The sequence below is a fragment of the Pleurodeles waltl genome, chromosome 3_1, assembly GCF_031143425.1.
Source record: "Pleurodeles waltl isolate 20211129_DDA chromosome 3_1, aPleWal1.hap1.20221129, whole genome shotgun sequence".
Taxonomy (NCBI): domain Eukaryota; kingdom Metazoa; phylum Chordata; class Amphibia; order Caudata; family Salamandridae; genus Pleurodeles; species Pleurodeles waltl.
The window spans coordinates 228796047-228823929 of record NC_090440.1 but is presented as its reverse complement, the minus strand read 5'-3'; the positions used below and the strand labels follow the sequence as shown (position 1 = coordinate 228823929).

Sequence of the window (27883 nt, the reverse complement as noted above, 5' to 3'; positions counted from 1 at the left end):
TCGTTCAACACCTCAGACCCAGACACCTCGACAGGTGCCCGCGTCTAAGCCCTGAATCTTTGCTTCCCCCTCCTCCGTTACCCACTCCGGTAGGGGGAAGTATCTCAAATCATCTGGACGAGTGGCTACGCATCACATCAGACGCCTGGGTTTTGAATATTGTGAGACATGGTTACGTTCTCAGATTCACCAGTCCTCCATCTGTTCCACCCAAAACAACCAACCGACACCTCGAAGCTCTTCAGTTAGAAGTCACCATCCTATTGCAAAAAAGAGCCATAGAACCCGTCCCGTTCAGCCAGCAAGGGAAGGGGATTTATTCGAGGTATTTCCTTGTGCCAAAAAAAGACAAGCAAGAGTTTCGTCCCATTTTAGACCTAAGGACAGCAAACAAGTGGATTCGCAAAGAGAAATTCAGGATGCTATCCTTGCACCAAATTTACCCACATCTTCGTCAGGGCGACTGGCTCTGTGCGGTAGACCTTTGCGACGCTTATTTTCATATTCCGGTGGCCAAGAAACATCGAAGATTCTTAAGGTTCACCGTCGGAAAACATCATTACCAATTTGCGGTTCTGCCTTTCGGCCTAAAATCAGCGCCGAGGACCTTTTCCAAATGCATGGCGGTGGTAGCCGCCCATTTGAGGAAGCATCGAATTTTTGTCTACCCCTATCTAGACGATTGGCTCATAAAGGCCTCCAGTTATCTAGAGACGCAACAACATTTCAAATGGACTCTACAGCTGTTGCAGAAACTCGGTCTTCAAGTAAATCTCCTGAAATCCACAGCAACACCGGTTCAGAGGTTGCATTACTTAGGAGCCATTATAGATACAAATCTAGGAAAGGTGTTTCCTTCGGAGGAACGACGATTATCGATTCTCCAAAAGTGCAAACAACTCCAAAAGGCTCCACAGACCACTGCAAGAGTAATAGCTTCCCTACTGGGCTCGATGGCGTCTTGTATCCATCTCGTTCCCAATGCTCGCCTCCATATGAGACCATTACAGGAAAACCTGGAGGATCAATGGAGTCAACTAATGAACGAATGGGAGAACAAAGTCCTCCTTTCTCCCCACGCCTTACAGTCCCTCAAGTGGTGGTGTCTACCCGACAATCTCTTGGTGGGGATTCCGTTCCAACGACAGCCTCCAGCTCAAACCATCGTAACAGATGCGTCACTGCTCGGATGGGGAGCGCACATGGGGCATCTTCGAGTCCAAGGCAAGTGGTCACAGAAAGAGAGCCTCTATCACATCAACCTGCTGGAACTTCGAGCGGTCCACCTTGCGCTCAAAGCTTTCCTTCCCTCTCTGAGAGCGGGAACTCTCCTTCTTCAGACGGACAACGTGGCCACCATGTACTATGTAAACAAACAAGGAGGCACCAGGTCCAGGATTTTATCCAGGGAGGCTCAGACAATCTGGCATTGGCTTCTAGCCAGGAACATGTCGCTAGTAGCAACTCACCTGCCGGGCATCCAGAATGTGCAAGCGGATGCTCTCAGCCGAGTAATGGACGAGAACCACGAGTGGGTTCTACACGACGACGTCGTTCATTCCATTTTCGCACTATGGGGTTCCCCCTCTATAGACCTGTTCGCAACCCCAGAAAACAAAAAATGCCAAAACTTCGCCTCCAGATATTACCATCCAGGGACACTGGGGAATGCCCTGTGGATAAGCTGGTCAGGAGCATTTCTTTACGCCTTTCCACCGCTTCCCCTGATTCCGGCGGTCCTCCAGAAGTTATCCAATGCTCAGTCCAAAATGATCCTGATTGCTCCGGAATGGCCACGACAATGGTGGTTCCCAGACCTTCTTCACCGGTCACTCAAACCACACATCAGGCTCCCTTATCGTCCGGACCTGCTCACGAAGTTCGGAGGGCAGATATCTCATCCCAACCTCTCATCACTGAGTTTGGCAGCATGGCTCCTGAGCTAGTGCAATATGGACACTTGAACTTACCCCAGGACTGTATGGAAATCCTGAGAGAAGCTAAGCGCCCTTCCACACGATCCACTTATGCAAGCAAGTGGAAGACATTTTGTGTGTGGTGTTTAGACAACAACATTGACCCGATATCCTGTGGAGAAGTCTATTCTGCCATACCTCCTAACATTGGCAAAATCGGGCTTACAATTATCATCAATAAAGGTACATTTGGCGGCTCTAACAGCATACAGGAAGAGCCCATCACAACCTTCCTTTTTTCGAATCCCAATTATTAAAGACTTCCTGGAGGGTTTAAAAAAGGTCTTTCCCCCCATTAGAAGGCCGTCTCCTCCATGGGAATTGAATGTTGTCCTATCGCGCCTGATGCTACCTCCATTCGAGCCAATACATAAGGCATCGCTTCAACATCTCACATGGAAAACTGCTTTTCTGGTGGCAATCACTTCAGCGCGTAGGGTCAGTGAAATCCAAGCCCTTTGCTCTCAGGAACCCTACACGGTTTTTCATTCTGCGAAAGTGGTAATGAGAACTCATCCAAAATTTTTACCGAAAGTCGTCTCCGATTTTCATGTGAATCAAACCATTTCACTTCCAACTTTCTTTCAAAATCCAGCTACTCCTGCTGAGAGAACGCTGCACTCTCTGGATGTAAAGAGGGTTTTGAAATTTTACTTGGACAGGACAAAATGCTTACGTAAATCACAACAGCTTTTTGTTAACTATGGCCCACTTAGAACAGGGTTGGGCACGTCTAAGCAATCACTATCCAGGTGGATTGTTTCATGTATAATGTTATGTTATCAGTTAGCGAACAAGTCCCTCGCTGGTAGGCCAAAAGCCCACTCTACTAGAGGGAAGGCAGCTACTACAGCCTTACTGAGAAATATACCTTTGGCAGAAATATGCAAGGCTGCCACTTGGAAGTCTGTCCATACCTTTACTCAGCATTACTGCCTTGATACAGACGCTAGGGCGGATGCACGGGTTGGACAGGCCTTGCTTAAGAACTTATTTGCATAACTTTAGTGTTTTGGCACTATTTTTTTTCTGTCTGCTCCACCGCGGTTATGGGGATGGGCTTGCTACTCTATTCAGTGCTTATGACTATACATGGAAATCCCCTACGAGAGAAGGAATAGTTTCTTACCTGTAACTCCAGTTCTCTCGTAGGGGTATTTCCATGATAGTCATAAGCAACCCTCCCTCCTCCCCGGTGGAGTTCACATAGAAAAAGTTGCCATAAATATGATTGATGTTGATACTCCAACAAAGCTTGTTCCAGGTTAAAAGCCTTCAAAAAGAACTGAGGCAACTGCCTGTTGCTGTGCATGATGGGATACAGGAAGACTTTGCTTTCTTAAAGGCACAGCTCTATTTACATTCTGTATAATGGCAGCCTATGGGCTACACTGCCCTGCATTGTTTTTATTCTCATCAGAGGTGTAAATAAAGTATGAGAATGTATTTGTTATTACATTTCTAGAATAAATAGGTGTTTGAACATGAATTTACACTACTATTGATTTTCTTTTCAACAATTTGGCCTGTGTAGCTGTTCACATAGGCTGCACAATGTTATTCTTAAGTGTTTTTTGACAGACCTTTTCTTCAAACGGCTGGTGTTGGCACTTAAGAATATACTTCACATCAGTGCTCCGGGGTCCCCGCAGGCGCGCGGAACTATTCAGTGCTTATGACTATCATGGAAATACCCCTACGAGAGAACTGGAGTTACAGGTAAGAAACCATTCCTTTTCTATAACAAAACCTATTGGCCTGGAATTGTCTCTGAGTGTGTGTTCCTCATTTATTGCCTGTGTGTATGTACAACAAATGCTTAACACTACTCCTTTGATAAGCCTACTGCTCGACCACACTACCACAAAATAGAGCATTGGTATTATCTCTTTTTGCCACTATCTTACCTCTAAGGGGAACCCTTGGACTCTGTGCATACTATTCCTTACTTTGAAATAGTGCGTACAGAGCCAACATCCTACAATGAGGGTCACCTGGAAGAAAAAGAAACGTTGCCTACCCTTTATCCTAGTTCCCTTGCAGGGGAACCCTCATGAAAGTCATAAGCAAAACTGTCATATCCCTGGACAAGAAATACTAAAGAATTCATCTTTTTTTTCACCTAGGATCCTCCATTATTCTGTGTGTAAAAAAAAAAAACAATTACTGACCTAAGTCACCTGTATGGCACAAAGAAATACTGGGTGTGCTGTGAGATACTTAAAGGCACAGTGGCAGTTTTTATAGCTCGGTATTTCCTTGCAGCCTGTTGGCTAATTCCCTGCTTCATTCCTTTTTCTTTTTAAGAGGTTTGTGAAAGACTTTCTATGGTCACTATCTTTTTTTTCTTTTTAAAGTAACATAATAATTGACCTTATTTTAAAATAAAAATACACTAAAATGTGGCCTTCTTAGGCTTTTATAGGCTGCAAATATTTGAGTGTAAACGATAGTTATATGTGTAAAAGTGCCCCAGGATTCTGCATGTGGGCGGGACTATTAGCTGCTTATGACCACGAAGAGGATCGTCCTGGAAATGAACTAGGATTACATGTAAGCAACCTTTCCTTTCAGTTTTCCATTCACCATTGCTTGGGTAAAACTGGGGGAAAATCTGGAGCATGCTTCACTAGAAAAAACAAACTTTAGGATTGCCCAACAGCTTTTCTATAAATAACATCTGTGTGGCGCTACAAGCTCATCAATACTTAACTTCACAAAAGTCCAACAAAGTACAGGTAGGACAGACAGTATTAATACAGCTGTTTGGATGGAAAATATCTCTGCCACACTAGAGGCAAGAGTCAGGATTTGAGAAAACCTAGGGCCTGTGTATCACTTTTCTCACCCAGGAATACAGGCAACTCAGTTGCCCCAAATATGTAGCGGTACGGCATCTCGTGTCCTCTGCCACCCCTCCCCAATATCATAAGGCCGTTACTCGGCATAAAGCATTTGCTTTGGGGGAGTAAGGTGGCACGCCCTGGGTGTGCGGTGGACTAGAGAGTGGTCTGGAAGACTTTGATGACTGATTTTAGGGAGTTTGGGTGTATGTTGATGATTCAAGAGACGGAGGTTGGGGGGGTTGTCCACAATTCGGACAGGAGACTTGTATTGCACTGTTTAATTTTTTTACCTTAACAAGCCCACTAGCCTTTGGATGTTGGTGGCACATGTTGTAAATCACTAAGTAGATCTAAGGCAGGGTTCAGCGGGGAGCACACAAGACCGACACATGGAGGGGAACAGGGCAGGATTGGAAACAAGGAAGGGGTGTTGCATAGGAGGGACAAAGTAGTCGGTGCTGCTGCTGGCCGTGTCGTGGGGGTATTTTAGTGCTTTGCATGGGCACCTTAATTTTAGCTCTGGGTCTGAGGCCTGTGCCCTTTAATTTTAGTCCCTTTTTTTTTTTTTTTTTTTTAAACGAAAGAAAGCTTTGTTTTAGCCATGCTGTTTTACTATTTTTATCAGTTGCCATTCTGCACAGAATTTATTAGTACTTTTGAATGACATTTCATCTTGTGCTCAGCCCAAGGTTGTACGGAGCTGTACATAATTTGCCAAGTATTGCTGGCCCAAAGACTACAATTTGTAACTTACACAGACAAGACGTATTATTACGGCAGGGCAGTTCTCAGAACAACATGTTTTATTATAAAACAGACTGCCACTAACCAGGTTAAAAGGGAACACTCCAGCCAGCCATACTATGCTGTACCATGTCGTCTCATTGCTGCTAGTCTTGGCCTTGTTCCAAACACCTGGGAGGACTGCCAGCAGACCCAACGGGCAACTCCCCTGTTCATTATCCAGGTATGGGGGTAGGTCTTCCTTGCAGAGACCAAGTGCTGGCAGATTAAATCCAACATTGCTATTGCTCTCATGTAGATTTATAGTCATTTTAGGGATTTTAGATTCACAGGGTGACAGAATGTTAGGATTTTTTATCTGTTTCTGATTTCTCGTCACAATGACAATATTGTTGTATTTCATCGTCCTAATAATCGAAATTGATGTCTCATCATGTATGATGCAGCTGTTTCAATAAAAGTATTCAACCAAATACTGTTTCTCATTGTCTTGTGCATGTATGAGAATTATGTGACTGAGAGCAAGGGGCAAGATCTGTTCCACCATGACTTCCCAGAAAAGTCAGTGTCCTGCATCAGGCTGCCACAAATGGCCTTTACTTCTGGGTTTTGGTGAGGTGCTCCTAGCTAGCCGAACGGTTTAGGTGAACAGCTGCCAGACAGTGTGGGATAAGACTTAGTCGCCCACGCGCGATGGTGCTGCTGCACCTGAATCCAGCAGTCTCGTCCCCATGACAAGAGTCCTACGACATGGCGCCACCAGCGTTGGTTAGGCAGTAACTCTATGGATCTCCTAAGTATCTCAATCTCATTATGTGCTACAGGCACCCTAATTACCTTATATGGAGAAATCTGTGGTATCAGCAAATACCTCCTCAGCTAGATTAGTACCTAGGCTGTAGGTTATTCAAGCCTTAACCTTAAAAGAATTTCCCAAAATCTGTGTTTCTATCTCCGAACAGACCATTTCTTAATTATGGCAGACCCTCAATGGGTGGCAGTTGCAACAAACATGAAACCGCTTCTCACACAACATTTATTAAACCATGGGCACACCGCTGAGGGTGAGGAAGTCAGTCGTAGTAGAGGCTCACAAAGGTTACCAAACTGACATTTTCTATTCTTGGGTCACCTTTCTAGCAGCAGATGGGAGCACACACATCTCACAACTACACTGTAGCAAATGCACAATACAGACCACATGCATATGTAGAAATACCATTATCCTTTCAAGAACAGCATAATTGGCTTGATCACGCTCTACCACCTGTTGCAGAAAAAAAGTTAGACTAGTTCCTTTAAGTAATGACAGTCCTACATGGCCAGAAATGGCTACTTGCACACCACACCCTAATGCAGGTACCATGGCAGTAGCGAAGGTGCACCACTTATATAATAATTTAGTAGAAATATATAGCCATTTAGTACAATTCGTAATGCAGACTTTAAACACTGCCTCAGCGAGGGTCACTCCAGCGCAACTACATTTGGCTACAACAGGAATAAAATCCTGAGACTGCATTCAATAATGGGTAAAGTCTCACTAAACATGAAAAGATTCTGTTTTGGCTAACACAAAAAATAAGCGCTTTGGAGGCAGTATTTCTTCATACAGGACCCCAAGCTAAACACACAATTCTCACAGTGTGCTTGCCTTTTGGGATGGTTTCCTAAGTGGACAGCGGTGCCACGTGGGGTGCAGTTTTTGCTGCACTATACTACAGCACACGGTACAAAGACACTTGCGGATTTTCCGTTAGTGTTTAACAGATTCAAATTGAATACCGGCCAGCTCTGGACTTAGGGATGCAATTAATGGGGAATTTGCCACAGTGCCCTCCATTATATTAAGTAATATAAAATTTGAATTAGTAGCATTGGCAGTGAGCCAGCAGCTCCCGGGCATTCCTCAACAGAACCGAGAAGACGAACTGCCAAAGACTATCACCGAAATCTATACCAGTATAGGTAGGGATAGTCTGGGAGCCAGACCAGGTAAACCACAACTACAAGGTAAATCCAATAAGGACTCTACCAAAGAAGCACAGGAGGGTTATAAAAATCACTGGGATAACCAAAAACAAAATAAAGATAGAGGAGAATCTCTGTGTTTGGAGATCTCGGAAAAAAAAATAGAATCTTAGAGATAGGGAAACTTTAAAAACTTCTGATAGATACACATACACTGACCAGCGCCAATCTCGTTCCTTTCTGGACTCAACAGAACAATATAGTGAGAGGCGGGCGGTCAAACTACTGAAACAAGTATGTGAAACCAAGAAAAGATTCACAACACTCATCCGAAGATTCAATAAAAAAAAAAAAGAGAAAAACTTCCACAACAGAAACCCCAATTCAAATAGAAAAACTTTGCGGTCATCTCAGCGAAAAATTACGTAAATATTGAGAACTTTACTGAAGAACAGGACGTGGGCAGTGACTCTGCTGTACAGCGCACCAGAGGTCACAGTAGTTTGCAGGAATCTTCAAGAACTTCTGTATGTGACTGCAACTAAGAACTTTTTTGAAGTCAAAACTGAGGAGAGGCATTTCTCACCATCCAACAGGTTTTATAAACTAAAAATACAAATTGTGGGAGACAGAGTGCCCAATTGAAGTAATATTTTGGAGAAGATTAACACGTAGTTAAGATATCCTTGTGGAAGAAAGACTGGCCACCTAAATTTGTCCGTAATCTCCGGCAAGGGGAAGTTGCCATTTTGTTATCTTTCTCAGTCCTAGTTCCAGATACACTTACAGAAGTTTAAGCTGTAGATTGGGCATTAGCACAAGCTCCAGCACTTTATCGCAAGTTATGTGGGGGTAGTAGGCGCAAAGACTAAGAAATCCAAAGTACAATGGAAATTGCCGAAAGGGGAGAAAATAATCTGAAGATGATGACCACATATAGGTATTTCTGGGATGTATGTCTGGCATCATTAGAGAATGTGCTTGCCACCAATCTATCAACAGTGTTTAATAGAGGAGGAAAAATGAGAAAGAAGACAATTTCAGATCCAAACACTAGATGGTTGAATAATGCACAACATATAAATAAAAATTTGAAGATCTCAAAACCGTTCCTATAGGTAACCATTTTGCTTCTTCTCTTGCCTGTCTGGTAGGATGCTCATAGGTTGGTCTTGAAAATAGGCCTAGAGATTATGAGTTAGCTTCAGTGTAAAAGAAGTTGACTTTTTAAGACTCCGCCCACAAGTGCGATTGTAGATTTTTTGTTTTTTATTAATTCATCACTTTCCCTTTGTGGTGAAAATATCCAGCTGAAGAACTCCTTCAATTTTGAGTTGTTTGTCAGGTCCCTCAATATTTGTGTAAATCCTTTCCCTTTATAGTTTCATAGGACCAGAGCCCCAGGCTAAAGTTTGCACAGCCCACCCAGACAGTAAAATTACTGATTTCAGTTGCAAATAAATGTTATCCCTGTCGAAGCTATCATTGAGACAGTTAGTGCAGCTTGATCTATCCGATGGCAGAGCAAAAAAAAAGCTAAAGATACCACGCACATGCTGGATGTTGGGCAGTACAGGTTGACATCATTAAGGATTCTCATTTCATGCTCCTAGGTTGAGGCCCACAAGGACACATTTTTCAACCAGAGCAGGAATTGTCCACAGTCATTCCTAAAATCCAAAAATGTGTGCAATGTATGAAACTGACTGTTACAGAGAAATAAGTTAGTAGTTACTGCTACTAGCTCAGGTGGCCTCACACCTTTTCTGTAATAAAAGCTACTTGTATCCAGTGAAAATAATGCATAGCTACCAATAATATTAGTGTTGTAATTATGACCACTTCAAACAAACTTACATTAGTGGCACCATATGATTACCGGCAGTGGTCCCCTTAAAGAATCATGGCTAATACATATCAGACATAGCTGTGATGCCTCTGGCACCAAGTGAATAATATTAGTGAGATTCCAAAACACTGCAGGATGTATCACTCCAATATCAGCTTGAAGTATATACTTGCAATTCAGCCCCTTTTTTCTCCGAACATCAGCTATGAGTTCTGAAAATACACAGTCACCTTGAATGCACACTTTTCAATTTTGTCATACATATATTATTTTTACCATGCCAATGCTTCTAATTTAGTGGATTGGGCTCCACACAGGAAACCTGCGTGCAGGTAATTGGAGAGCTACTAGTAGCTCATAAGCTACATGTTGAAGACTGCACTAGTAGGACCGCTAATGTGAGTGCATGTTACCAGTAATATGAGGTATTTCAATGCATGTGCCTTCTAAAAGTATGTTCCTGGTGGCAATATACAGGGCAACTACTTGAATCATCCCATATGTCCACTTGTGCTGTGCTGTCATTAAATTCCAATACTGCGCCAGGATGCATTATATTATAATTTTGTATGCAGACACTACCCACATTTTTAATTTGAATTTTTGTTTCATAAAATGTTATGTAGTTCTGCTGTTCTTCTCAGATATCCTTATATTTATAAATATGTCAAAACTCATGATCAAGCCATACTATTTCAGGCTACTGATATTTCTTAGGTCTGAAAAGGAAAGCAAGTTCCATGGGTACACTAACCACTGCCACTCCTCTGCCTACTTTTTAAATGTTCCTTTATGACCTAGCGTATGATGGGGAACATTGAGGGGTGACACCAGCTTACCCTTCGGAAAACATCTTTCAAAGGTGTCTCAATTTTCCTCTATTTGTGGTATGTTATGTATCATAGCATGCCTTGTGTGCAATCATAAGACATCAAATCTAAATATAAAGTAGACTTACTCCTACAAAGAGACTGATGGGAGCAGTTTCCTTAGAACAAAAGTTTGATATTTATTTAATTTTTTAAGGGAATTATCCCTGCGCAGATCCCCATGTAGGTTGTGTCTTAAGCAAGTGCTTCAAATCATATGTAAAGTAGATTTGGATGCTGCAGAGGACCAGTCATTAAGTAAAATTAGGAGAGGACCTTTTGAGAAGCTTTGGTTTTAAAGTTGTAGAGAAATGAAGTGATTAACTTTGAGACAAATGTCTCCTGCAAGAGTAAGTTGGATGATCAGTCCATCTTGAGCACAGAGGTAAACGGCTAATCTCTAAGGTTTGTTTGCATCCCAGGTTTATGGTTGAATACCCATGGTCTATGCAGCAAGGAAAATGTTATAAAGACAAAGGAATTTTGGTGCATAGGATAGAATTACTTAATGTGCACTCGAATGATAGGTGATTCTTATTTGATGCAGCTCAAGTAAATAGGGAGTGAGACTGCGGAGGATATCGTGGAAGCGTGTGCAATAATGAAACATCGTTATACTCCATGAAACAGTAGTACCTTACAGATTATGACAAACATAGGAATGTTCGACTATTACTGGGATTGTTCTCCCCACTTTCACACACACTTTGATCCTTAGGTTGGTTGAGATGTCTGTGTATATTATCCTTTACCTGGAACCAAAAGAAAATTGTAACATGAGACTGAGGTAGTTGATAACTTGGATCTAATAGCCAATTGAGATATTAACTGAAGATGCCTCGTCAATTGATACTTAGACCTCTGCTTTCTCAGTAGGGTGACTGTTCTGTTCTAAGTTAGAACTCACTGTGTTTGAAATGAGTTGGTGAGCCATGAACAGCTTTCTGCTAATTACCAACAGTAGCCTTTTTCTTTTATCCTGCAGGAATGTCCAAAATGCCATGTGACAATTGAAAAGGATGGAGGGTGCAATCACATGGTGTGCCGCAACCAGAACTGCAAAGCGGAGTTCTGCTGGGTGTGTCTAGGCCCCTGGGAACCACATGGATCTGCTTGGTAGGTGCCAGTCCTGAGGCAGTGGTGAGAGTCCCTTATGTCTTCGAGTATATTCTTAACTTGATCAGAAAGTTATTTCTACCCATATTTGATAAACCCCAAGCCTGTTTCAATAAATATTTTTGTGTCCCTCCAAGTCTACGGAGAGTTAATCAGCTGCCTGGTTTCTCACATTCCCAGGTTGCACAGTATATTCAAGTGGGGTTTAACAATAGACATGTGAAGAGTGAAGAAAAACTGTGAAGCAGGTTCTAAAAGTATTGTTGTAGTTGTACTGTGAATGGTTTTTCCAAACTAAACCTATACATAACACAAATATTTGTAGACCTAAATAGCATGCAGTCTGTTTTTTTTGTTTGTTTTTTAATTCTTAAAACACTCATTGCTTTCAGAATAAATATGTATTTTGAAGTGTTTCTTTTGTTTTGACTACTCTGTGGAGAGATAATCTTGATAATCTAGTGCACATTTAAAACAACTTTAAGACATATCGCACAAACTGGATGTAAAACAGTTTTTTTTTTAAATCTTTATTTTCAGTTTGTATCCTTGACCCAATAAAACTGTGGCCTAAAATATGTAAAACAAATGTAATGTGTTGGTAGCAATTGTAGAATTAAGTATATGAGAAGAACTTGATCCATTTACATTGATATCCTGATCATTTAACGATTAAGGGAGAAGCCAGTGTAGTTTTAAGCTGAAAACTACTGGTAACTTAATTTCCCTATCATGATTAGTCAGAAATATCTGAACCAATAGTAGCTATCACATGAAACTACCCACTAGCTGGAATATTTGTAGAACATGTGTAAGGAAATGCCTCCTTGGCATGGTTACCCCCTGACTTTTTGCCTTTGCTGATGCTATGTTTTGATTTGAAAGTGTGCTGAGGCCTGCTAGCCAGGCCCCAGCACCAGTGTTCTTTCCCTAACCTGTACTTTTGTTTACACAATTGGCACACCCTGGCATCCAGGTAAGTCCCTTGTAACTGGTACCCCTGGTACCAAGGGCCCTGATGCCAGGGAAGGTTTCTAAGGGCTGCAGCATATCTTATGCCACCCTGGGGATCCCTCACTCAGCACAGACACACTGCTTGCCAGCTTGTGTGTGCTGGTGAGGACAAAACGAGTAAGTCGACATGGCACTCCCCTCAGGGTGCCATGCCAACCTTTCACTGCCTATGCAGTATAGATAAGTCACCCCTCTAGCAGGCCTTACAGCCCTAAGGCAGGGTGCACTATACCATGGGTGAGGGCACCAGTGCATGAGCACTGTGCCCCTACAGTGTCTAGCCAAACCTTAGACATTGTAAGTGCAGGGTAGCCATAAGAGTATATGGTCTGGGAGTCTGTCAAACACGAACTCCACAGCACCATAATGGCTACACTGAAAACTTGGAAGTTTGGTATCAAACTTCTCAGCACAATAAATGCACACTGATGCCAGTGTACATTTTATTGTGAAATACACCCCAGAGGGCACCTTAGAGGTGCCCCCTGAAACCTTAACCAACTACCTGTGTAGGCTGACTGGTTTTAGCAGCCTGCCACACTCGAGACATGTTGCTGGCCACATGGGGAGAGTGCCTTTGTCACTCTGTGGCTAGTAACAAAGCCTGCACTGGGTGGAGATGCTATCACCTCCCCCTTGCAGGAGCTGTAACACCTGGCGGTGAGCCTCAAAGGCTCACCCCCTTTGTTCCAGCACCACAGGGCATTCCAGCTAGTGGAGTTGCCCGCCCCCTCCGGCCACGGAACCACTTTTGGCGGCAAGGCCGGAGGAGATAATGAGAAAAACAAGGAGGAGTCACTGGCCAGTCAGGACAGCACCAAAGGCAACCTGAGCTGAAGTGACTCTGACTTTTAGGAATCCTCCATCTTGCAGATGGAGGATCCCCCCAATAGGGATAGGAATGTGACCCCCTCCCCTTTGGAGGAGGCACAAAGAGGGTGTAGCCACCCTCAGGGCTAGTAGCCATTGGCTACTGCCCTCCCAGACCTAAACACCCCCTTAAATTCAGTATTTAGGGGCTCCCCTGAACCTAGGAAATCAGATTCCTGCAACTTAAAGAAGAAGAGGACTGCTGAGCTGAAAAACCCTGCAGAGAAGACACCAACTGCTTTGGCCCCAGCCCTACCGGCCTGTCTCCCTCCTTCAGAAGAAAACTGCTCCAGCGACGCTTTCCCCGGGACCAGCGACCTGAATCCTCAGAGGACTGCCCTGCTTCCAAAAGACCAAGAAACTCCCGAGAACAGCGGCCCTGTTCAACAAAGACTGCAACTTTGGATCCAGAGGAGCAGATTTAAAGACCCCTGCAATCCCCGCAAGAAGCGTGAGACTTGCAACACTGCACCCGGCGACCCCGACTCGACTGGTGAAGAAACAACACCTCAGGGAGGATCCTCCGGCGACTCAGACTGTGAGTAACCAAAGTTGCCCCCACAGCGACGCCTGCAGAGGGAATCCCGAGGCTCCCCCTGACCGCTACTGCCTGACTCTGAAATCCCGACGCCTGGAAAAGACCCTGCACCCGCAGCCCCCAGGACCTGAAGGATCGGAACTACAGTGCAGGAGTGACCCCCAGGAGGCCCCTCTCCCTTGCCCAGGTGGTGGCTACCCTGAGGAGCCCACCCCCCCCCCCCTTGCCTGCATCGCTGAAGAGACCCCTTGGTCTCTCATTGAAACCTATTGAAAACCCGACGCGTGTTTGCACACTGCACCCGGCCGCCCCAGTGCCGCTGAGGGTGCACTTTCTGTGCTGACTTGTGTCCCCCCCCGGTGCCCTACAAAACCCCCCTGGTCTGCCCTCCGAAGACGCGGGTACTTACCTGCTGGCAGACTGGAACCGGGGCACCCCCTTCTCCATTGAAGCCTATGTGTTTTGGGCACCACTTTGAACTCTGCACCTGACCGGCCCTAAGCTGCTGGTGTGGTGACTTTGGGGTTGCTCTGAACCCCCAACGGTGGGCTACCTTGGACCTCAATTTGAACCCCGTAGGTGGTTTACTTACCTGCAAGAACTAACATTACTTTACCTCCCCCAGGAATGTGTGAAAATTGCACTAAGTGTCCACTTTTAAAATGGCTATATGTGTTTTATGTGAAAAGTATATATGCTATTGTGATTATTCAAAGTTCCTAAAGTACTTACCTGCAATACCTTTCAAATGAGATATTACATGTAGAATTTGAACCTGTGGTTCTTAAAATAAACTAAGAAAAGAGATTTTTCTATAACAAAAACCTATTGGCCTGGAATTGTCTCTGAGTGTGTGTTCCTCATTTATTGCCTGTGTGTATGTACAACAAATGCTTAACACTACTCCTTTGATAAGCCTACTGCTCGACCACACTACCACAAAATAGAGCATTAGTATTATCTCTTTTTGCCACTATCTTACCTCTAAGGGGAACCCTTGGACTCTGTGCATACTATTCCTTACTTTGAAATAGTGCATACAGAGCCAACTTCCTACAACATGTCTCTATGTACATTCCAGCAAAGGTAGCTTGATGGGTGAAGGTGGTATGTAAGGAGTATTCAAATAAGCATTGCAGCCCTGTTGAACAAAAAACTCAGTCTGGAGTGGAATAATACATTCTGGGATATCTTATCTTTCCTTGAATAGAGAATTAGGCTTGCATGACTGCAACTTTGAAATATATTTGTGCACTTAATAAGCAAACATAACTTATATTCTCCTTCATAGTGGGACTGGGCAACTGTGATTACACTTTGTCCAAGGGCACCCCCTTGCATCTTACCTGTAAGTGAAACCTAGAGAATGGAAAGAGATGTAATTGCATCACTTGGGATAAGCCTTGAGCTGTGATTGCTAAAAGATAGTTACTTTCTCTGCTTAATTTGTTTTATAGTTTGTAAAGTCCAGTTAAACATTCCCCTTGCTGTCTTTCATACTGTGAATTTTTAGTGACTTCTCTTTTGTCATTTGAGGATGGAGTTGGAACGTTTAAAGGTTTGCAGACCAGCAATTTAGCTCATCCTAAATAGTGTAATGCAAACACTTGTTTAGTCAAGTATGCACTTATTTTGCATCGTAGGTTCCTCACTGATGGTCGTAAATGTAGAGTATTCCTGCCTATGTGTGGGGACCCCAGAACACTTTTATGTATGAAAGCTGATCTTTAGTTGATGGTAGACACCTTATTTTTTAAATGGTCTGTTGGCACCTCCTCCGACTGGTATATAGACAGCATAGCTTTACCAGCGTTTTTCTAAGGGGAATTTATAGAGGGCCTGTAAAGAAATGGCTCCCTGTTGCAGTTACCCCCCACTTTTTGCCTGATACTGATGCTGACTTGACTGAGAAGTGTGCTGGGACCCTGCTAACCAGGCCCCAGCACCAGTGTTCTTTCACCTAAAATGTACCATTGTTTCCACAATTGGCACAACCCTGGCACCTAGGTAAGTCCCTTGTAACTGGTACCAAGGGCCCTGATGCCAGGGAATGTCTCTAAGGGCTGCAGCATGTCTTATGCCACCCTAGGGACCCCTCACTCAGCACAGACACACTGCTTGCCAGCTTGTGTGTGCTGATGGGGAGAAAATGACTAAGTCGACATGGCACTCCCCTCAGGGTGCCATGCCAACCTCCCACTGCCTGTGGCATAGGTAAGTCACCCCTCTAGTAGGCCTTACAGCCCTAAGGCAGGGTGCACTATACCACAGGTGAGGGCATATGTGCATGAGCACTATGCCCCTACAGTGTCTAAGCAAAACCTTAGACATTGTAAGTGCAGGGTAGCCATAAGAGTATATGGGCTGGGAGTCTGTCAAAAACGAGCTCCACAGCTCCATAATGGCTACACTGAATACTGGGAAGTTTAGTATCAAACTTCTCAGAATTATAAACCCACACTGATGCCAGTGTTGGATTTATTAAAAAATGCACACAGAGGGCATCTTAGAGATACCCCCTGTATTTTACCCAATTGTTCAGTGCAGGACTGACTGGTCTCTGCCAGCCTGCTACTGAGAGACGAGTTTCTGACCTCATGCGGTGAGAGCCTTTGTGCTCTCTGAGGACAGAAACAAAGCCTCCTCTGGGTGGAGGTGCTTCACACCTCCCCCCTGCAGGAACTGTAACACCTAGCAGTGAGCTTCAAAGGCTCAAGCTTCGTGTTACAATGCCCCAGGGCACTCCAGCTAGTGGAGATGCCTGCCCCCTGGACACAGCCCACACTTTTGGCGGCAAGTCCAGGAGAGATAATGAGATAAACAAGGAGAAGTCACTGGCCAGTCAGGCCAGCCCCTAAGGTGTCCTGAGCTGAAGTGACTCTGACTTTTAGAAATCCTCCATCTTGTAGAAGGTGGATTCCCCCAATAGGGATAGGAATGTGACCCCATCCCCTTGGGAGGAGGCACAAAGAGGGTGTACCCACCCTCAGGGCTAGTAGCCATTGGCTACTAACCCCCCAGACCTAAACACGCCCTTAAATTTAGTATTTAAGGGCTTCCCTGAACCTAAGAATTTAGATTCCTGCAACTAACAAGAAGGACTGCTGAGCTGAAAAACCCCTGCAGAGGAAGAACAGAAGACACCAACTGCCTTGGCCCCAGACTTACCGGCCTGTCTCCTGCCTTCCAAAGAAACCTGCTCCAGCGACGCTTTCCAAGGGACCAGCGACCTCTGAAACCTCTGAGGACTGTCCTGCTTCGAAAAAGACAAGAAACTCCCGAGGACAGCGGCACTGCTCCAAAAGAACTGCAACTTTGTTACAAGGAGCAGATTTAAAGACCCCTGCAACTCCCCGCAAGAAGCGTGAGACTTGCAACACTGCACCCGGCGACCCCGACTCGACTGGTGGAGAACAACCAACTCAGGGAGGACCCTCCGGCGACTCTACGACTGTGAGTAACCAAAGTTGTCCCCCCTGAGCCCCCACAGCGATGCCTGCAGAGGGAATCCCCAGGCTCCCCCTGACCGCGACTGTCTGAACTCCATTTCCCGACGGCTGGAAAAGACCCTGCACCCGCAGCCCCCAGCGCCTGAAGGATCGGAACTTCTGTGCAGGAGTGACCCCCAGGAGGCCCTCTCCCTTGCCCAGGTGGTGGCTACCCTGAGGAGCCCCCCCCCTTGCCTGCCTGCGACGCTGAAGAGATCCCTTGATCTCTCTTTGACTTCCATTGAAAACCTGATGCGTGTTTGCACACTGCACCCGGCCGCCCCCGCGCTGCTGAGGGTGTACTTTCTGTGCTGACTTGTGTCCCCCCCGGTGCCCTACAAAACCCCCCTGGTCTGCCCTCCGAAGACGCGGGTACTTACCTGCTGGCAGACTGGAACCGGGGCACCCCCTTCTCTCCATTATAGCCTATGTGTTTTGGGCACCTCTTTGACCTTTGCACCTGACCGGCCCTGAGCTGCTGGTGTGATAACTTTGGGGTTGCTCTGAACCCCCAACGGTGGGCTACCTTGGACCAAAAACTAAAACCTGTAAGTGACTTACTTACCTGTGAAAACTAATAATAACTTACCTCCCCCAGGAACTGTGAAAATTGCACTGTCCACTTTTAAAACAGCTTATTGTGTTTTATGTAAAAAGTATACATGCTAAAGTAATGATTCAAAGTTCCTAGAGTACTTACCTGCAATACCTTTCAAATGAGATATTACATGTAAAATTTGAACCTGTGGTTCTTAAAATAAACTAAGAAAATATATTTTTCTATAACAAAACCTATTGGCTGGATTTGTCTCTGAGTGTGTGTACCTCATTTATTGTCTATGTGTATGTACAACAAATGCTTAACACTACTCCTTTGATAAGCCTACTGCTCGACCACACAACCACAAAATAGAGCATTAGTATTATCTCTTTTTGCCACTATCTTACCTCTAAGGGGAACCCTTGGACTCTGTGCATACTATTCCTTACGTTGAAATAGTGCATACAGAGCCAACTTCCTACAGGGCCCTAAGACCATATTGCAGCACCTAGCTGAATGGATGTGTAACAGTATTATATCACCAGGGCTTGCTTCCTTAGTGATAAAATGCAGGAAATAGGTGTCAAAAGGTAATTTAAAGAGTTGACCTTACTTGTATGATTTCTTCAAGTCAGTAGTAACATTCCTGTCCACCACACTCTGTATTTTTAGTTTATTTCAAAGACCCATCCCCAAACTGCTGCTGATCTTGACGTCAATTGGAGATCTCGGGTGTGTGGCAAGAGTGTTTATAAAGATGGAATGAGGGTTTCTTCATTTCCTTGCTTTAGATCTCCTTTTGGAGTCTTTCGTGAGAGGGGTAATTTCAGAAGTCTCCTCTTTGTTCGGCCTTTTTATTTACTTCTCTCCTTTTCTGAGGTCTTCTAGCTTCCTATTAAGCCTAATTCCCTCTCCTTAAGGGTACGTTTTGTCTTTTTGTTTTTTAAATTCAAAAGCTGAAGTACTTACTGAATTTGTAGGGGGAAGACATCACATTGACGATAGAGGGGTCTGGTGTAGTCTGTTTTCTTCCACACAAAAGCATTTCACAAGAAGACTGCATGTCAGTTAAAAATTCACTTGAATGTTGGCAAAGCATGGAGAAAAGGGTAAGTAAAGATGTTGAACAAAGATGGAAAAACTTCACATTGTTGAAGTAAAAGCAGAATTATTAATGCCTGGAGTGTTCTGAGATCCTCAACACAAGCCAAAAAAAACTTGACCTGTGCAGCAAACTGCCAGTACAGTGCATGATGGGGCAGGGAATCTTTTGACTTCTTAAAGGTATGGTCACCCTTTGACATAACACACCATTGCCTTGCATGTGTCCCTAACAGAGAGGGAAGATACAATTTTATTTGCGATACTGCTACACATAACTTCAGCTAAGTTCTGCAGTGTGATCTTAACACCTTTTCAAGTGGCTAGTTTCCCCCACTTGGTAAACAAAATAATGCTGGTGGGACTGTGCAGCCTATTGGAGGAAGTGGTAACACTCTTTAACAATGAGTGTCTACCTCCAACTAAAGTGTTTTTGGGTCCAAGTGCATAGGCAGCAATATTGTGTGTGTATGACTTCAATGAGGAATCCTGCAAATCAGCAGAACCAGGATTACAAAAAGTAATTCAAATTTTCTTACATGTCCTCTCTTGCTAGTGCCTCAGCATTTGAACTCCTTTTTAATTACAGGTACAACTGCAATCGTTATAATGAAGATGATGCAAAGGCAGCTCGAGATGCACAGGAGGTAAGTCCACTGAGCATCATGACAAGGAACCTCCAGTATGTGGTTGGTGTGTAGGAGGCAGTTGCCCTCTGAAGACGGTGGGGAGCATTGCTTACCTCTCTTAAGGTACCGACCGGGCACTAACATCTACAGTATGTAGGATTAAAACAATTTTCTCATTGTGCAAGTATGTAAAATTGATTTGTTTTGTGGAACTCTTTTTTTTTTTTTTTTTTTTTATCTCACTCTTTGGTTGAAGTACCCTTCAACTTACCTTTTCTGAATATATGTTGTATATTTGATAAAAGCTTCTTTTTTTTTTTTTATTATTATTTTTTTAAAACTTTTCACTAACATGAAAATGCAACCTTTTACTTTGCACCTATATGGGAGCTACAACAGGATCACTGAATCATACACAGGAGAGTGCCAAAAATATGTGGCAGGAGTAATTAAATTATGTAGCAAGAAAGAAGAAATGCAGCTCCTTAATAAAACACTTTTTTGTCATTTCATTATTTTGAGATTTTTACAAATGTTAACTCTGTCGGGCATATGTTTCACCTCAGTACCTTCTTACCACTCAAATGATGCAACACTAACCAGCAAAGGTGACCAGTAAACCTTTGGAAGGACTTCCCACTACAGTGCAACACTTGTCTGAGTTTTGATCTGTTTGTGCTAGAAACATTTTCTGTTAAAATATGCAGATTAGGACTTATGTCACATGTGGGAAATGCTGCAGCCATAAAATCACATATCAGTGGCCCTCATCTACAGTGTTTATTTCTGGTTTTATTTTACTTCTTGTTTCAAATCTGGAATGGTCGTCTTGAATGGACAGCGTGAAAAAAATAGTGAAATGTTGGTGGAAAGACTTATCTTATTAAGACACTCAAACAGCGTACAAGAAGCATAGTTTATTCCGGCAAATCAGTGTAGGACCCATTTAATAAAAAACCTTGCTTATATTATCTTACCATGGCTGTTAATTCTTTATACTCTTCCATTACATCATTTAAAAGCACCTTGAAGATGCACCATTCTGGTTTTACAGACTGCCTACTTTCTTCTGTGGCAATGCAGTGAGGTTTTTTTTCAGGAGCTCAAGGGGTCTTGGAGGCAGCAGGAAAGACTCTTCAAATTCTTAGACCTCGCAAACATAGACTCTTTTCAGGTCATGGTTTTAGAAGCCGTTGAAATGGAGCGGTTTTCCCAGAGGTGTAATAACTCCTGATATTACCAAGGCACTTAGCCTATTTTGTAAGGTGTAAGACAAACATTGATGGTCAAGTACTATTTTCTGATGTGCCTTCCCTTTTTCTTGCTTTTAAAAGGTAAATTTGTTGCAGCGATACTTCCATAAATAATTATGGCACCTTAATTTGTGATCTTGGTTAGAACATTCCTTTAATAGACAGGAAATTTTAAAATGATAGTTTCCTTATCTTTTATTGTATTTAACATAGGATTAACTGAGTTATTAATGTAAGATTTACATTTGTAGATCATTGATAGTAGTACCATACAAGCAACTAGCTTCTTGAGTATGCCTGATTTTTGTTTTCCCCCATCAAAGTTGTTAAAACTCAATCAAAATAAGTAGTTTCAGTCAGTACATGTTTTGTGTCTCCTGGTCAGTTTCTCAGGGCTTATATCTTATGCCAGCTATTCATTTGGATCAATAAAGGGTTTGACGAGTCTGATCTCAATAATAGACCTGGTCAGTTTAAAATGTTCCAGTCTATTGAAGTAATTTTTTTAACAAGATTACAAATGTAGGTGCCTCTGTCGTTTATGGTAGTATTAATTGAAAAGTGAATTTTGAGAGGTAACTGACTTTTTTGTGGGTGCACCATATGCTGGTATTGAGATGGGAAAGTCCCTTGCATGGTGACAAACATGCACACCTGCACCTGCTCTGAATGGCCCATCTGCAATGGTATTTAGTTTCTTGGTGCTGATGTTTTGTCATAGGATAACAAGGATCATGCATGTGCAATGACCTACACATGTCTCATGGATTGCAATCTCGCTTAGACTGGGAGTGGCGCCCAAAGCGCTATCCTCCTAAGTTATCAGAGTTAAATAGAACGAGCACATGGTGGCTGCAGACCATTTTTTAGTAATGATGACCAGTAATGTGGACAGGCTGTTTTCCCTGTCATTGGGGTGGGGGCCTACTAGCCCACTCATGTAAAGCTCCGCTGCTGTGTGCTTATCTCACCGGTGGCCTACATGGTGTTAACATGTAGCTCTGTGCTGCATGTATGCGTTTTCTGTGATATGTGCCTCTGAGTGGTATACTACATGGAGGCTGGTGGATATCATATTGGAAGTTCGGAGTCTTAAGGAACGCACGTGGAGGAGCTTCCAGACACATTTGTGGATTGCTACATTCCTGAGAGCTCGGTAGGACATACTTGGAGGAATGGAGAGCAAGGCTGTCCTGTGCACCTCAAAATGGTGCTTTGAGTCTGGAAAGGTCAGTGGGGCCTTTGTTCATCTTGGGCACATGATGGGGCCAATAAAGGAATCAAAGAGTAGGACTGACTGAAAGCTTCAGTAAACTTTTGTTGGTATATATCAGTGAGGCTGACAATCAGGTATGATCCACAAGTAACTCCCATGGCCTGTGTTGTGGGGCTATCTGGCCTGGGGTCACTTCCTGGGCACAGAGTGGGGACCCTCTGAAAAAGTCACTTAAAAACATGAAACACTAAATCACATTTATGTCTGAAAATGGATTATAAAAAAGGGGAGCTAGATAAATTGTCAAGCAAGCCAGCCTAGACTGTACTTTGTTGTGGAGAAGCTCAGCCAGAGTTCTTCCTTGTGTCCAGATCAGGGGATTAAGGTCTGCCAGTCTCCCAACAGGCATCACACAGGTAAATCAAGACCACCTTCCCTGGAGCGCCAGCACCTACCTGCTGACAGAGTACACTGTGCGGAGGAGGACAGTGCCTAAAGGGCACAAGGACTAGTAGGGAATCCTAGCAAGTAGATCTCCACATTAAAGAGCAGCTGTTGCACTGATTGAGCAGTTGCCTGTGTGCAAACTAAAGTCAGCAACCCCGTGTGCCAGAGGAGGGCAACCTGAAAGAAGCTGCTTTTGCACCAATTGGGTCATTGATAGTGTACTGACTAAAACCAGCAACTCCTGTATGACAAAGGTGGCCGCTGTGAAGAGCCAGGGTTGTCGCCCTGGTGCACCTTAATGCCAAGAAGGGCCGTCACTGTGTGCATTGTGACCACAAGGAGGGAGGCTGCCATGAAGAAAGCTACTGTTTCAATAATAGGGCATTTGCGTATGTTCACACTAAAGTTGTCAACCGTGTATTGTATGCCTCATGGGGCCACTGTGAAGCGCAAGCACCATTGCCCTTGTGCATGGTATGCCAAAACAGGAGTGCTGTTGCTGGGTGCATTGTGATCACGGGGACGCAGCAGGGTCAGGCCTGTGTGGTCGCAACCCTAACTGAAGCATCAGAAGCAGTGATCGCACACATCCTGTTAGATTAGAGGAACTTATAGCATCATTCGAAGGAGTGCGGCGATATTATGTATTGCAGTGGAAGTGGATCTGACTCATCGCCAGGCTGGAGAACCCAGGGGCAACGTCTGCCTCATAGCTCTGTAGTCCTGGAATAGTGGTTTATAAAGATCCACAGTGAACATGTAAACCTCTGACTTGTAGCAGGACCTATCCTGAATCAAATGCCTATGGGAAATAACTACTTCCAGTAGACCGGGAAGTGAAACTCGAGGCTCTGCCTAGACAATAGAATTTCAGACTTAGGACCCCTGCATATATTGCTCGCCTATGACTCATTTCACCTTAATAGTATAAGTACTACTTTTTCATTAAAGCTAGAATATGGCTGGACGTTCAGTTAATGGGGTTGCAATATGTATTTTGAGTCTTGAACCTGTGTTCATTTTGCACCTACCTCCCACCCCCTGCCCCCCATTATCTGACGCACTCACTCCCTCTGAAGACTCAGACTGCTACACCCAGGCTACCACTAAGAATCAAGTGCTGAAAAGGTACTTGCCCAATTTGCGCAGGACCACAGGGAGGTTGGGCCCTGGGACATGAGGAGTAAAAGGCCACAAACACCACATTGGACCAGTAGCTACTCCTGTCCCCCATGGGACTCTGAAAGGGGTTTTGATAGCCTGACATTTCAGTCTTCTGTATTACCTCGTATTTAGGTCCTTTTTTGGTGCTTGTTTGACACCTGTTCCCATCAGATTTGCTATAATCTCTAGCAGTTCTCAGTCAGCCACTGTGTTGCTAGGCAACCACTGGGCATCTAGTGACATCACTCTGGCCATGCTACGTTCAGCAGTTTTGTGGAAATAACAGGCCTGTACCCTTTTGCTATTTTCATGTCCTGCTTGCTCTAATTTCAGATTATTGCGTATTAGGATGCAGTTAATTTCTTTTGCAGTACAGTTATTTTAATATGGAATAACAATATTTTATTTAATACATAGGCAAATACAGAACACTTCAAGTAAATATTGTGCAGTAGTCTCCCCATTACAGAGTCCTGTTTAAGTTGATTTTGGCCTTCATTGGCACGTATCCATAGCCTCCTGACATTGGCCATGACTTTGTCTCAGTCCCTTTTCTTCCCCCCAGCTGTTACTTAAAGCTTGTACCTCCGAAAATAATGTTTCTACACTCATTCTCAGAACTTCACCCTCTGTGTGCCGTGCCCCCTCTTAACTAGATACCCATAAGAGATAAACATTTAACTGAATGTTGCTTTAGATGGCTAGCTTCTTGTACTGGATATTTTGTATGTCCTCATGTGAGCCATCCACTTGTCCCTCATTCTTTCTGCAACTCTTTAAGTAGGCTGTTGACTGGTTCTAACACCCAGAATATATCCTCTCCCTTCATAAGTTACCATCATCTTTGCGGGAAAGAGAATCTTTGCTTTTCCATCATGGTAATTTGTTATTTACTTAAAAGAAAGAAATACTCCACCCTTGAATTGGATCGCAGAGAACTTTTATATTAGAAGATTTCTATTAAAACTATTAAATAAGTAACAAGCTTCCAGTTAGGAAAATAGGGAAAACCGATAATCATACATGCCTTATTGGGTATGGTGGAGAAGATACATTCCTTGATGCACTGTGGGGATGCCCTAAAATCTATTGCTTTTGGCAAGGAATCACACGCATAATGGAGGATTTAACAGTGGAAAAGTTTGTGTTGGGCATATGACACCTCTTGACCCTACCTAGATACATTCAGATATTCGGTAATCTGGCAGTGATGGTGGCTAGACGTGATGTGCTAAACTCTGGGAATCTGTGATCAACTCTTCACTGAGACCGTGGGATAAAAATATGGACTGGTGCGACTTGCACAGGAAATTGTGTAAAAAGCAAGGTTTTCCATGACATTGTTGTCACCCTGAATGCATCATTTGATTATGGTCTCCTGTGAAAGGTTGGAGAAAGGGGGCGGGCATGACAATAGGGTGAATAAAGTGAGTGGGGCATGACAATAGGGTGAATAGTGAGTGGGCTGTGTGGGTGGAGGACCAGGCAAGTGTGAATGAACTCTGATTTATCATAATATGGATTGATGTCTGCTCTTAAATGTTGCTATGTTGGTCCTTATTGCCAAAATTGATTAAAAAATAAACTGTGGCAAGGCTAAGCAGACTCTTGGATGGCAGCGCCTCCCAGAGATCTGCAGACAATCTGCTTTTTTGCCCTGAGCACTCAGATAGGACAGGAGAAGCAAGATCCATGCCTGTGCTGGGAGACTCCTGGGACCGTCTTGTTGCAGCTGTCCAATTGCAGTGACAATCGCAAGCATGATCCTGAGGCTGTTAAGCCGAGGCCATATGAAATCCTTCTGCCATTAAAATGGCGGTATCCACCCTTCTCTTTGGCAGCATCTTGGATCTTGCATGGTGAGTGCGAGGCTTTGGGAAGATAGTGGCAAGAGTACTAAAGCAGATGTAGAAGGCATGCTGCGAGCTGTATGCAGTGGTATGGACAGTATGGCTGACCGGAGGACAGCGGATTTGCAGCTTGTTTGAGATTTTGTCCCATTGTTGGGAGGGTGTTACAGAAAGTCTAGCAGCAAAGTAGACTTGTGACCTAATTTGATCCCATTGACATTCAGAAAGGAATGACTCCATCGAAAGTGGTACATTTGAGATATGTAAAGATGAATAAAAATTGTGGGCCTAAATCTGCGCTTAAGGTGGGTAATACCATGGAGTGTCTTAAAATGCCTCAACTGTACCTAAAGGCATGGGAGAAAGCCTGATTTGGTGCTTATTGCAAGAGGTCTACTGTTCTTTGATTAGGATGCTTTCCTCTTCCCCAACAGGTAACACGGTACAAGCACAGTTTGGGGTATGGTTGCACCAAAGACAGCAGATCCTCTGAGAAATCAAGAAGTACTTTGAGATAAGTTTAATGGATTGTTAGCTGAAGGCTAAGGTTCTGTAGGAGTGGCACCTTGAAGAGATAGAGCAGTTTTTTTCTGACACATCCTTAGTTTATTATTGCATTGCAGATGTTTGTTGGCAATGAGAAAACTTATCCATCTAACTTTACAGCATGAAGTGAGATTATCTGAGGTAATTGTGGGGAACTATCGTAAGTGGTAATTTCATCCCACCAGATTGACATTTGGAAAATCTGGATTGCTCTATATTCTTATTTGCAAAGTTCACTATTGCATGAAAGTAGGAGGCGTCCACTCCTGTCAAATTGCTGTTTGGAGAAATTCCAGATATTATGAAAATACCCAGATTTTCATATGTATTACTAATTTCTTGGACTTTCTCAAGCCCAAAGAATTCTCTAAGTTAGGGAAAGTATCATCTGCGTAAGGTATAGAAATAGAAGGCCTGTCTATTTCCTCTTAGTTTATGAATGGCCCAAATAGATTCGATGTAGGTTTATGATTTGTTCTGAAATGAGAGGATGGCTCACTACTTTATGGATCAAATCTGTTTATTGATACTTTCAATATAAACAAACATATGTAACATCACATGTAGAATGAGACCAATGCCATATCATACAGTAAGTTCTATGACAATAAAACAAAAGACCAGTAAGTTGTAACATAAGTAAAGAAAAAGGAAAAAATATATATATACTACTAAGGTTTCCCTTCTGTTGGTTCACAAGCTAGCATCAAGGTCATACCTCCCCAGGACTATTATCGTCAGATTCACCCACCTGAGCGCAAGCATGCCCATGTCTTCCCTCCCAACCCTAGGTCAACCTCAGAACCCTCAAATAGGTTGGACATGTCAATGCCGTAAATTCGGTTGACAGTATTCGTAGGAATGGTTGCCACAGTTCCTTAAAGTCTTCACCACTCTGCAAGGAGGACAGGGTGAGCCTCTCCATGGCAAGGATAAACCATAGCTTATGGAGCCATAGTGTCATCGACGGAATCTGGTCAGACCCCCACATACCCAACAGCAACTGTGTGGCTGCATTTAGCGCTAAGGCCATCTGTCTGCCCTTCATTGTTCTCAGGGGGAAGGTGAGATCATTGGGAAGACCCAGGAGAATGTATGCGGGAAACCTAGGGATGTGGGTATCGAAGGCTGCGTCAAGAGTGTCTAAAACACTATCCCAATACCGGTGAAGCCTGGGGCAGTGCCACAGAAGATGGGCAAGCGAACCAGACATTCCACACCCTCTCCAACACAAATCTGACTTAACCGGGTCCCAGACATGGATCCTTGCCGGGGTGTAGTACCAGTAGGACGCAATCTTATAAGCTGACTCTGTTCCAGCCGCATTATAAGCAGTGTGATGTGTTCTGTAGAAGATACTCTCCCACTCATCCTCCGAGAGTTCCCTTTCCAGTTCCCTCTCCCATCTTAGTTGACCCTTAGATTTAGGTGGTCGAGCCCCCCCTCGCAGGAGAGCATATAGCTCAGAGATTAGTTGCTTGTCATCTTTTTTTTTTTTTTTGTTATAATCCATTTTTCGAATGGCGTTAAGGGCCTATCTATTGACGGTCTATTGGCTGGCGACAGAACCCAGTGTCTTATCTGATAATACATCATCCTGTCTGCCTCCAACAGGCCATATGTCTCCCTCATATGGTCAAAGGGGATCACACCCTGTTCATCGAAGAAACAGCCAGCTCTCTTACAGCCCCCCTCATACCAACGGCGCAGCGCTTCCGCCTGGAGACCCGGGCCGAAATCTGGGTTTGCCCCCAGGGGTGTCATTGGGGATGGAAAAGTCGTCAGGCCCGTGCAGCAAGCCACGCGGTCCCATACGCACATCGAGACCTTCGTGACCGGGGACGCATACAGGCCG

At 43.9% G+C, this 27883-nt stretch overlaps 1 protein-coding gene across 4 annotated transcripts in view; it reads left to right on the top strand.

Annotated features, from left to right (window-relative positions):
- The window catches only part of ARIH1 (ariadne RBR E3 ubiquitin protein ligase 1), a 475775-nt gene that overhangs the window by 360311 nt on the left and 87581 nt on the right, over positions 1 to 27883 (top strand). For all 4 annotated transcript variants that reach the window (XM_069222254.1, XM_069222252.1, XM_069222253.1 and 1 more), the window contains exons 10-11: positions 11241 to 11371; positions 19513 to 19570. In XM_069222254.1, the coding sequence (XP_069078355.1) occupies positions 11241 to 11371; positions 19513 to 19570 (189 nt within the window). The remainder of the gene's footprint in view (positions 1 to 11240; positions 11372 to 19512; positions 19571 to 27883) is intronic.